Source organism: Ictidomys tridecemlineatus, chromosome X, assembly GCF_052094955.1.
Source record: "Ictidomys tridecemlineatus isolate mIctTri1 chromosome X, mIctTri1.hap1, whole genome shotgun sequence".
NCBI classification, from domain to species: Eukaryota; Metazoa; Chordata; class Mammalia; order Rodentia; family Sciuridae; genus Ictidomys; species Ictidomys tridecemlineatus.
The window spans coordinates 95,680,551-95,693,276 of NC_135493.1; the positions used below are offsets into that span (position 1 = coordinate 95,680,551).

At 40.2% G+C, this 12,726-nt stretch overlaps 1 protein-coding gene across 2 annotated transcripts; it reads left to right on the top strand.

Moving 5' to 3' along the window:
* Positions 1-3,800: 3,800 nt before the first annotated feature.
* LOC120886140 (ferritin light chain) lies at positions 3,801-12,170 on the top strand. Of its 2 annotated transcripts, XM_040273988.2 has the most exons (2): positions 3,801-4,102; positions 10,788-12,170. In XM_040273988.2, exons 1-2 carry the CDS (start codon positions 3,991-3,993, stop codon positions 11,186-11,188), a joined length of 513 nt encoding a protein of 170 aa, XP_040129922.1. In that variant the 5' UTR covers positions 3,801-3,990; the 3' UTR covers positions 11,189-12,170. The 2 variants fall into 2 exon arrangements, with proteins under 2 accessions (XP_040129922.1, XP_040129875.1); XM_040273941.2 differs by lacking the exon at positions 3,801-4,102 and having other exon boundaries at positions 10,576-12,170.
* Positions 12,171-12,726: the final 556 nt, after the last annotated feature.

Here is a 12,726-nt window from a genome sequence, read left to right on the forward strand (position 1 = left end):
TTCTGAGCCACTGGGATTACAGGCATGTGCTACCGTGCCTGGCCTATTTCCATCTTTTATGAGCAAAGAAATCAGAACAAAGAAGAACTTACTCAAAATTATATAGCTGGTAAGTGGTAGAGATTCTTGTAACTGACTAAATTCTAGCTTACTAGATATGTGACCTGGGACAAATTACTTAACCACTGTCTTCCTTGTTTTTTTCATCTTTAAAATGGAAAAAAATAACAACACCTACTTCTTACAGTTGTTATGAAGATTAAATGCATTAATATCATTAAATTACCAAGATCAATGCCTGGCACAGCTTAAGAATTATGTAATTGTCAATAAGTGAATAGGTCACTGTTAACTCCTAACTTATATTTTAGACTAGTATACTGCCCTGGCAGGACTCAGATTATTATTTTTTTAATATACATTTTTTTTAGTTATCAATGGACCTTTATTTTATTCATTTATTTATATGTGGTGCTGAGAATCAAATCCAGGGCCTCACACATGCTAGGTAAGCACTCTATCACTGAGCCATAACCCCAGCCCAGGACTCTGATTCTTAGGATGTGCCTGGAGAGAGCTGGTCAGTAGCTAAGATATTAGATAACTAACCATTCATTGATTCACTCAATTATTTACAAATATTTATTGAGCAACTCTCTATATGTGCTAGGCAATTTTTCTAGTCAAGATAAAGCAATGAACAAAATGGTCAAAGTCCTAGCCATCGCCAAGGTTCTATTTTAGTAGGGAATGGTAATAAACAAAATAATTGATAAATATATAAATAATTACAGGTAATCAGAAGAGAAATTGTTACTAGGTAGCACAAGATCCCACCCAGGGAGGAAGAGGCTAGGCCATAATGCTTTCTGCTCCAGAAATATTAAGTCAACTTGTCAGGAAAAGAAGTTTTATTCAAGACCAGTTTTGAAGGAAAATGGAAGAAACTTAATTGCTCCAAAGGTACTATCTCCCCAAATCCCTGAAAATCAGCACAACTTTTAAAAGAGAGGAGGCAGTGGATGAGGTGGCACAAGCCTGTAACACCAGCAATTTGGGAGGCTGAGGCAGGAGGATTGTGAGTTTAAACACAGCCTCAGCAACTTAGTGAGGCACTAGGCAACTCAGTGAGACCCTGTCTCTAAATAAAATACCAAATAGGCACTAAGCAACTTAGCAAGACTCTGTCTTAAAGTTTTTTAAAAAAAGGGATTGAGGAGTGGCTCAGTAGTTAAGTGCCACTGGGTTCAATTCCTGATACCAAAGAAAGAGAGATGGTGGGTGGGTGGGGTGGGGAGAGACAACTGTAGATTAATAAAATAAAAAGTGAGAAATATACATAGGCAGATATTTAGGCAGCCTGTGTTAGGCTGGGGCAGGAGGTAATCTTAGCTCCCATCTTCTTTGTCACCTATGGTGGTGGGGGGGGGTCACAGCCCCTCCATCTTCCTTCACTCATCAGGAAAGGCAACTTCAGTTTGTTTCAAAATGAAGAAAATGAAAACAGGGCAAGGACTCAGGTAGACTCGGTGGTGGGGCTATAAGGAAGGGGTAATTGTGTGCTATTTTAGAAAAAGAGATAAGAAAAGCCATGATGAGGTGACATTTGAGCAGTGACCTGAATAAAGCAAGAAGGGATTCTGGCAGTAATTGAAGAGGCAAGCACAGACAGAGAAAATAACACAGGAAAAGCAGACCTTCAGAGGTCTCCCAAGTTGGGGGATGGGAATGGCTCTTATTATGAGAAGAGATTTGGGGTCAGGTAGTTGTCTTCAGTGGCGGCCATTTGCAAAAAGGGCTGACAGCTGAAGGCCACCTTCCAGCAGCACTCCCAACAGCTGGGTGCACAAGAGCTTCCTTCTGGAAGGGTGATGTGGGTGGCACAGCCTCACTTGCAGCACCCTGAGACTGCTTTATTTGCTTTTTCTACAACCTGGCTTACTCCTGTGGAAACTGGTCCTTGCCACCAAAGAATATAGGCAGAACACTGAAAATGTCATCTGAGTTGTGCAAAAGTACACAGGTTGAAATGTTACTTTGGGTTTAAGTAGCTAGAAAAAATAATGTAAATATTGGAATGATGATTCCTGAATAACACAGGTGGAAAAGAACAAAAGTTGAAATCTGAAGGTTCTCTGGAAGGGAGTACATGGCAGCTGGGTGATTTAAAAATGTGACACCAGGAATTCTTTTGCAACTTGATAACACATCAGCACTGCCCACACATTATAGAAACCATGTGAATGAAGAAGGCTGTCATTACAGTTGGAAATTGCTTTCTGATTTTGGCAATGGTTTCCTCTTAGGCCCGGTTCAGATTTCCCAATTTCTGACCAATTCCAACCAGTGATTGTTGTTACTGTGTTTGGAGAAGGTTACTGGAGACAGTGGCAAAAGAATTCTCTGCAATTTTAAGGCATCTTAATCATGATTTGGACAGCACAGAAGCCTTAAACTTAGTAAACTGAGCAGCCATTTCCATAGCAGAGAAACAAGCTTCTGTTCAACCCAGAGAGGGAGCTTTCGGCTGTTGTTTGTTGACCTGAGCAGAGAGAAACAAGATGACAGATTGGATAAGCAGCACACCATGCAATTTATGCCCTTCATGGACTGTCAAACATTAATTTAATGTAATTTTAATCATTACCATCTGGTTCTTATATAGCAAGTCAGGCCCAGATAGATATTTCCTTATCTTGAACTGGTGAATAGAGCTGTTTTTTTGGACAGCAGCCACATCCATATACCCTAAGCAGGGGGCAGAGACATCATGGGAGGCGAAATTTGTACTGATGCCAGGCATGCAGCTTTCAGCAGCCCCAAAAGCTGTAAATGGGACCTGTTGTACATACCAGCCCCACCATGGATCAGTAGCCCCTACTCTGGCCCCACTCATGGAGGCAAAATGCTGAGTCATGTCTTTGTATTCCTGGACATTAACAAAGGGGACTGGCTGGGGATGTTGTCTGGGTGAATTGAGGCATGTGGCTCTGTAGCTTAAACCCCTTGAGCAGCTAAAGTGACTAGTTCATTAAGTAATTATTAAGCACTGACAATGAGGACCAAATGACCTTTAAGGTTTCCTCACCCCTGACAATCTGCAATTCTTTCTGTGGATTACAGTGCCAGACCCAGTTGGGAACATGGAAGAAACATAAAGCAGGATCCCTGCCCTAGAGCTGAACTCCATCTCAGGAGGGATTCTCCTTTCTTCTCAGTCCCTAGACTGAACCTCAGATTATTAGTGTCTAGTAGGGAATAGAAGGGTTGCCAACAAGTCACAAGGGAATGGGGGGTTGAAGGAGGAAGGCCTTCATGTTCCTGAATTTTAATTTTTGCATTACAAAGTAGCTTGGCGCCCACAAGACTGGAGGATGTCATTTAGCAAGCCAGCTCTGGCTTCAGGAGACAAACACTGAGCCTTGTTCATTGCTTTGTGTGCAAAGATCATATGACCTTCTTGAGAGAGGAGAATAAGTTTTCCTCCTTCCTTTGAAAGTAGAAACAGGTCTTTTCCCCTGATTTTCCTGCAGTAAATTTTATAGATATTCTTATTGCCAAAAAATCTAGACAATTTCAGAAAGTTAGAAAGTAACAAATTGGTGACATACAAATATAGACCACTGTTAACATCATTTTAGTACATATGCCCTTACACACACATACATACATACACACACACACACACACACACACACACACACACACACACAATCATGTTCTAGGTAAAGAAGAGAAAAACTTCTTGCTGGGTGAATTTCTTCTCCAGCCGGATATCAGCATGACCAGAAGGAATATTCAGGGACTTCAAGCAGAGAAAGAGAGCATAGTATTGCAAAATTTGCCACTTCAAATTTCAAGGCTCAATGTTCTTTTGAGCTCAAGCTGTGTCTGACCAACCCACCTCTTGGCAACTGCCAAGGACAGACTTGCCAGCCCTTCTGAAATAAGCGGCCACCTCTATTCAGAGTGTGAATCTTGTTTCTTTCTATGAAACATCACATTTTTCCTTTTAAAAATGGACAGAAAACACTTTTCATCGTGGAGGGCAAGGAACAAGTGGAGCATGGAAAAACATTTGCAAGAGGTAAAATGGAGCATGGTAAGGAAACAAAATCATTTTCTGCCCTCCTTTTCTAACTATAAGGTGTTTAACCATTTTTGATATTTTCTTTAGGATTAAAAGAAGAGTATTCCATACAGAACTTTTTTTTATTTTACTGGGGATTGTACTCAGTGGCACATAACCACTGAGCCACATCCCAACCCAGCCCAATTTTGTATTTTGTCAGAGACAGGGTCTCACTGAGTTGTTTAGCACCTGAGGCTGGCTTTGAACTCACAATCCTCTTGTGTCAGCCTCCCGAGCTGCTAGAATTACAGGCGTGTGCCCTGGGGCCTGGCACAAAACCTATTTTGACCTATGTGCAACAATATTAAAATGAATGATCTGCAAGTATATTTTGCCCCAAGTAAACATGAAACTTTGGCTCCCTGATTGGTGGGAAATCCAGTCCTAAACTTTGCAGAATAACCAGAGAAACCCACAGAGCAAGGCCGTTTGCAATGTGGCACAAACAAGGTATGTCTCTGTGAAGAAAGGAAGTCTTCTATCAGTGGAAAAATGCGTGCATTTATTCTAGATTCTTCTGAAACTTAGAACCAGAATAAAAAGATCAAATGTACTGTGAGTCACAAAACTGACATATGAGGACTGGGGTTGTAGCTCAGTGGTAGAGTGCTCGCCTGGCACGTGTGAGGTACTGGGTTCAATCCTCAGCACTACATTAAATAAATTAATTAATTAAATAAAGGTATTGTGTCCATCTACAACTAAAAAATATATATATATATATTTTTTAAAAAGAATACTTTGTGGGCTGGGTGGTGGCTCAGTGGTAGAGCACTTACCTAGCATATGTGAGGCACTGGGTTCGATCCTCAGCACCACATAAAAATAAATAAATAAAATAAAGACATTATGTCCATCTACAGGTAAAAAAAAATATTTAAAAAGACTGACATCTGAGATTTAAGAGGATGTAGAAAGAAAAGGGATGAAGTCAATTAATATTTATTAAGAACCTACTGTGTGTCAGAAGTTGTGCTAAATTCTTTGTATTACCCCATTTTCTTTACAGTAATCTAAAGGTAGATAATATACTAGTATTTTATAGCTAGAGAATAAGATTCAGAGACATTAAGTAACTCTTTCAAGGTTCCACAGCCATTAATTGGCAGAAGTCAATTTAATCTCAGATCTCCTTGGCTCCCAAGTGGCTCTTTTACCCCTATATCACATTCTATGAAAATTGAGTCAGTAGCCCTTGTAAGCTAATGTGTTCCTGTGTACCTGGGTATATTAAGGCAAAGACCAAGGACTAGATAGTTTTTTCTTGGAGAGGCTTTCTTTTGTTTGTTTGGTAGATTAGTTTGGTGTTGTTTGGTTTTGCAGAACTAGGGATTGAACCCAGGAATGCTCTACCACTGAGATACACCCTCAACTTTTTAATTTTTTAATTTGAGACAGGTCTTGCTAAGTTGCTGAGGCTGGCCTCATATTTGCAATCCTCCTGCCTCAGGCTCCCCAGAAGTTGGGATTATAGGCAAATGCCATTGTGCCTGGCACTGAAGTTCCTAGGGGGATTTGTATACTGTTATAGAACTGGAACACATGGTTTCTAAGAATCCTTCTAACTATATGTTCAAATAAGGCCTTGCTAACTAAAACCTGCTACTCTTACATGTCTTTTAGGACATCAACCATGTTTATAATTAGAATTACTTTTTCAGCTAAGGCATTGTCCTCAAAAAAGGAACGAAGATATATCCCATGACATTTTCCTAGAAGACTAAATCCAGCAGATGTTGTTAGTACCCGACATAGTCCCCTCATCATTCACCATTCTCAAACATGCCATGCAAACTTGTTATAAGCACCCCAAATTCTCTACCTCAGGGTTTTCCTTTGATTCATTCTCACAGTGTAGGCCGGAAGTACCGGAAAGTTAACATCCTTGGAAGCACACTCTAGCTAATGACAGATATTAACCAGAAGACAAATATTTCTGCTTTCAGAGCTATCCCAAACAAGATGACGGAAGCAGGAATGGAACCAAGTTGCCCACTGGGGTCACCTGTCCTTTATTTAATACCCCCTTTATTGCTTTTCTCCAACCTTCCTGTCTCATTTCCCCAAATCCTTACTGGTACTTTCAGGGATCACCTCCAAAATGAAATAGTTGTTCTCAAGGCTTTGTCTCAGAGTCTATTTTTGAGGAAACCCATATCTGAACCTTGGCATTACTGACATTTTGGCCTGGAGAATTCTTTCTTTGGGCCACAAAATCAAACCCAGCTGAGAAGCACTGTTTCCTTGAGGTGCCTGTGGGAAGCTTGTGTGGAGGGGTAGGTCTGAGGCAGGCCTGTTGGGGTGGGCTGTGGGTGAGCTTAAGTTTAGTGGAGGGCACAGGTTGGGTGAGGAGGAAGGTGTGTGTGTTTGTGTGTGTGTGTGTGTGTGTGTGTGTATAGCTCTTCCTATTTCATAACTGTTCCTGCTGCCAAGCAGTTGCTTGTCCAAAATAGATAAACAGCTCAGAACTAAACTCTGTACCCCTATAGTTCCTTTCAGAAAAATGAGAAGCATGCAGAGACCATTTTTTTCTGTTTGTGTAACATCAGTTTTCAGGTAAATTCGGTTTGGATGACAGGCCCTTAAGCAGTCACTTCACAGCCTGTCAGTTTCTGGGTTGCTAGGATGTTTTGACTTTTAAGTACTATGTGAGCTATTAAAAAATCAATATGTAGTTCCACTATGGGGAATGCTGTCAATCAGAGTAAAGGGTCAGATAAAAGATGCAAATGTCTTCTTACCTGAAGCCTTGGGCTTGATTTGGCTGGTGTATATGCAAAAGAAACCCTTGAAGAAGATGATAGACTTTCAGGGATGACAAAGGAGATTGAAGGTGTTTAAGATTGCACCCCAAGCCCTGTATCTCCTGTAAATAGAAGCAGTAAAGAGGGACAAATGTGGATTGATACCTATGATAAAGTATATTATTCATTAGATTCCTGGTATAAAGGTTCTGATTAAAGTTCCTCATTACCACTGAATTCTGAGACCTCCCAAGGTCAATCAGTATAGCAAGCTGGTGCTGGATACTGGACATGCCCTGCCCAAATCTACTTGGATCCCTTCCATTAGTTTGGTGTGCTCTGCACCCGGGGTCAGTGTGCTTTTCTGATAATGATTGGCACCTGTGACCTTCTTTGGCACCTTGCTCTTTGTTTAATGGAGTTGTCTTACCTATATATAGACTCTGGGAGTTTATATCACCCTGGGTAAGCCCACAGTCAATGGGAAGGAATCGGAAAGCCCAGATCCCTTGCCTCATGCTGAAATAAATTCTTGGTGTAACTTATACTCCGGACCTCCACCTTAGGATTAGGACAAAGCTGAGACTTTTCCTGAAATTGCAGCCTTACATCTTGACTTCCTTTCTTTCTCTGTCCTGCAATCTCTATGCATTTTTTTTTGTCTCTTTGGGAGCACTTTGCTCATAAATCAGTTATACAAGAATCCTCATATCAGTATCTGCTTCTGGAGAATCAGACTGAACACATAAGAATTCCAAGTTCGACATTTGAGTTGAAGGAGCGGTGAATTCTATCAGTTGCACGAAGTGTTCCAGAATCTTACCATTTCCTACGAGGTAGGAAGCCATGAGATGTTTCATGTTGTAACTGAGAATGACCTTGGGCTATAAAACTGCCACAAAGTACCTCAGGAGATGCTGTGGAAGCATGTTTAGCCAACAGAAGGAAGAAAAGCTTGCTCATGTTTCAAGTGAGTTGGATTTTGGATATCCAAGTTGCGCCTCTCTGCTTTCCTGCTCAAAAGTCAAAGAATGATTAAGGCAAACAGGTCTATAGTGAGGAAACTTGGATCAAAACATATTGGTGGGGCTGGAGATGTGGCTCAAGCGGTAGTGCGCTCACCTGGCATGCGTATGGCCCGGGTTCGATCCTCAGCACCATATACAAAGATGTTGTGTCCGCCGAGAACTAAAAAAATAAATATTAAAATTCTCTCTCTCTTTAAAAAAAAACATATTGGTATCTGCTCCTGATACTTCTTAGGGTTTCAGAGGCTCTCCACAATTTTATTGTAAAATCCACATGTCATTTCTTAGCTCTTTTTGCTCATTCGACACTGTCTTTTCATGCATAGTATCATTTAATCTTTGTAGTACACTCGTGAGATATTAACATTCCCATTTGACAGGCAAGAAAGTTGAGGTTCAAACAAACAGGTTATGCTATCTGCCTCAGGTTGCACTCATGGTTGAGTGCCAAAGCTGGGATTTAAGCCCATTTCAGTCTGATTCTGACAACAAAGTACTTAACCACCCACTAGAGTGTGACTCTGATGCTGGCCCCCTTTTCTCCAAAGTGATGAAGGAAAGATTTGTCAACATTTGCACAAAGCAGAAAACTATCTCATCTGGGAAGGTTTACATAGACATTTTTCTTTACCAAGAGAAATAAGGAAATGTATAGGAAATTGAAATACAGTAAATGAGCCTGACATGTTATCATACAGATAATATTTTATATGGTGAAGTTTTCTGTAGGCTTAGCATTTTTTTCTTACAAGGCCAATATGATGATTAATGGTTCATGCACAAGATAGAAAATTATCATTTTCTTTGCTGCCCTTTGCAAAGTATTGCATCTTCTGTAATTTCCATCCTATTTGGCCACTTGCTAGGTTATTCTTGGGTTTAAATTTCTGTTTTTCCTCTTCCTGTTCAGTCCTAGCCCCCCTTTTTTGCAATATAACCAAGGCCAAGAAGGCTGCAGAACTACTTTTGTTTTATTCAATTCCCTCAAGGACTGAAAAATGTGGCTATTCCTGAATTCTAGCAATTTTTGCAAACCTCAAATGCAATACGAGAACACTTTTGGACGACAACCTTCCATGAAAAAAAAATCCTGTATTTAAAATACAGGATATGTGTTCATATTTTTGTTTAAGCAGTAAAGGGAAACTATAGGCTGCTTTTTTGAAATTTTAAGGTGTCGGTTTTCAGCAACAGAAAATAAAATCTGAAAGTAGCTGCAAAAGAATTGATTTTTTACTTTCATTTAGAACTAGGTCCAAAGTTTAGAGCAAAGCTCTCTTCTCTGGGGTTCAAATCTTGTTTACCTTGAATAGAATATGCTTTCCTGTTTGATAGAAAACAAATGAAAATGTTGTAATTGTGAAACAGACCTAGGCAAATGGTACTTAAGAATATAAAATGGTAAGCATGGAATCACAAAGCTGGAAGAGTCCTGCCCTTCTCTTCCAATAGGGAAAAGCTAACATCCTCCATGACCATTCTATTTTATAAATTGATGTTTTTCATCTCTCATGCTGTTTATATGATGTTTCAGTTAATGGTAGAATGTCTGGAATCACAAGACAGCAGTATCTAACAAAACATCTGGTATATATGATATTCCATAGAACTTTCTAGAAGAAATGAATTCATCACTAACTAAAAAGCAAACTGGGCTTGGTGGTGTATGCTTTTAATCCCAGAGACTCAGGAGGTTGGAGCAGTTGGATCGCAAATTCAAGGACAGCCTCAGCAATTTAGTGAATCCCTCAGCAACTTAGTGATTCCCTTTCTCAAAATAGAATAAAAAGGGCTGGGAATGTGGCTCAGTGGTAGAGCACCCCTTGGTTCAATCCCAAGTACAAAAAAAGATATAAAATATGAATAGATGAATAGAAAATTTATAATGGGAGCTCTGCTATGATTAATAAAATGAAAATAAATTATGTCTAAGTTCAATGTTTTACAAATTCTATTCATGTCACATTCCTTAGTGTGTTTTGTCCTTTTGAATCAGAAAGGTGCCCATGTAATATGTATTCTGAACAGGAACACTTTTGAGAGAGAAAAGGGTTACCATTAATAATTACACCAGGACAACAGGATTGCCCTAGGCAAACTGGGATTAATGGCTAATCATTGAGACAATGAGTGACCAGAGGCAGGAGGAAAAAAAATACTGAAATATAGGTTCTCAGGTTCTCAATTAAGAAACAAGAGAATTTAAGTCACAAAGATTCAGAGGGATTTCACTGTAATACTTTTTGACATTCTTACCTCAGCTTGGAATCATGGTTAAATATGGGTCAGATAACAAATAAGGACTCCTTTCCATTAATTATGAAAGAAGGAAGGATTAAATTCTTATCAGAAAGTAAACTGAGAGACTGAGTCTCCTGTAATTCCACCTACCTATCAAAAATGTGGTGGTGCACACCTGTAATCCCAGCAATTTAGGAGGCTGAAGCAGGAAGATTGCAAATTGGAGGCCAGCCTGAGCAGTTAAGCGAGGGCCTGTCTCAAAACAAACTAACTAACTAACTAACTAACTAACTAACTAACTAAAAACAAAAAAGGGGCTAGGGATGTAGCTCAGTGGTAGAGACTCCCTGGATTCAATCTTCAGAATGGCAGGGGAAAAAAAACCTTAACCCTATCCCCAGCGTCACACCAGCCTCTAGCCCCACCTCTTTACTCACAACTTCCGGTATATCTCCTCAACTATCCCCTGCTTCCGGGACGAGCCAGCATCATATTTTGTGTTTGCTCGGTCTTGCCACGCAGCCATGAGCACCCAGGGTCACCAGGATTATACTCATAAGGTGCAGGCTGCCCTCGACCGCCTGATCAGCATGCACCTGCAGGCCTCCTATACCTACCTCTCTCTGGGCTTCTATTTCGAAGGAAACCGTGTGGCTCTGGAGGGCGGTTTCTTCTTCAGGTTGGCTGAGGAAAAGCGAGAAGGTGCCCATCGTCTCCTGAGGCAAAACCAGGTGAGCGACCGCTCCCTCTGCCAGGATGGGCAGAAGCTGACCCAAGATGAGTGGCATGATTGCCTGGAAGCCATGGAAGCTGCCCTGATCCTGGAGAAGAATCTGAACGAGGCCCTTTTGGATCTGCATGCCCTGGGTTTGACTAACACAGACCCCCAACTCTGCTTTTTCCTGGAGAGCCACTTCTTAGACCAGGAAGTGCAACTCATCAAAAAGATGGGTGAGCATCTGACCAACCTCCGCAGGCTGGCCGGCCAGGATGCTGGTCTGGGCGAGTATCTCTTCAGAAAGCTCACACTCAAGGGTAACTAGGAGCCCCCCGGGGCCCATCGGCTTTGGAGCGGCTCCTCTGTGTTCTCCTAACATCAAGATACGCCTGAGTTTCTAGCACCAGCCAAGAGACAGCTTCTCACCACCCAGGAGCACCCGCCCAAGCCGTGGATTAAATGGAAACAAAAAAGGTTCTTTTTGCAGAGAAGGCTAAGATGAAAAAAATAAGTATTCAGAATAGCATGCAGAATTTTCTGTTTAATTCTATAACCTGTTTAATTTTAATCTGTTCTTAACCTTTCTGAGTGATTTGTGGACTTTTGGGGATCCAACAAGCTGTCTTTTCTCTGTCAAGAAGAAACACACTCACCTTATTCCTAAACATTGCATATACAGTGTTGGACGTTTTGCAGTTTCTCCAAAACCATCATGAGGACTGGAATGATTGTAAAATGTATTCCTGATTTTGCCTAGCTAAAGAGTGGACTATCTGGACTACATCATACTGGACATTCCCAAAACTGTCAAATTCACAATAACAGTGTTTTTCCTGATCTTCAACTTGGTGTGATGCCATCTGCCTATTCTGAAGAATCCAAGAAGAAGTCCTGTGAAATTCATCTTTGTATCTCCCATTGGATTGCTGTTGAGAACACTGACTATAACATCATGCGCTGGTCTGTTAATGAAGCCTCTCAAGAGAATTTTGGTCTGGATTTACTATTAGAAATAACAGTGTTCCACTTGTGTGATTAGTTTGTTTTGGTTTTATGGACACTAAATGAACTAATTAACTTGCCTTTTCTTTTTGCCTTCTAGAAAGCTTAGGACCAAATTTGTAGTCCACCCAAAGTAAATGAATAGAACTGTATTAAGTTTTGTTTTGGTGTGTGTATATGCTTCTTTCCTGATCTGTTATTAGATTCTTGGTGTATGTTATGGATCCTCTTAAACCACTTTAAACTCTTTTACAAGGTTATATATAAATAGATAGCCAAATAAACTTTAAAATGTAGATTAAAAATGGTTCTGAAGTTTATTTTGGAGAAAAGGGGAGATAACTATAAGGAAGTGCTAAGAGAGCCAAAGTGATTAGCTTGGAGGTGGGTCAGGTGGAGGTTAAATTCCAGAAGACAGAAAAGCAGCAAATGTAACATTTTATTCAAAATATATTCCATCTTTCTCCTGATTTATCTTCTCCTAACTTAATACATTTGGGTCCCACAGATAGCAGTATAATAAGTGTGTATTGTTTTTCTTGCACATTGAAAGGCTGGAGTTGTAGCTTTTTCTCAAATCACACAAGTGGAAAAAAAGTAATTTTCCTACAGCTTCTTTCTCTCCTGAAGCGGAAGAGCAAACATGCTATCATTTCTTTTATTCTGGAAGGGGCAGAGATATAGGGAAAATATTTTGCAGAGATTGGGACAACTGTTTTGCTTAGTAAGGAGAAAAAAAAATTCTCTTCCTATTTTCATACAAGGTCATTTGATAATAAAAAAAGAATATAATGGCAACCTGATTTTTAGAGAAAAGAGTTTTTTTTTGCCCATTTGCTAATAGTTGGCAATTGTCTTCAG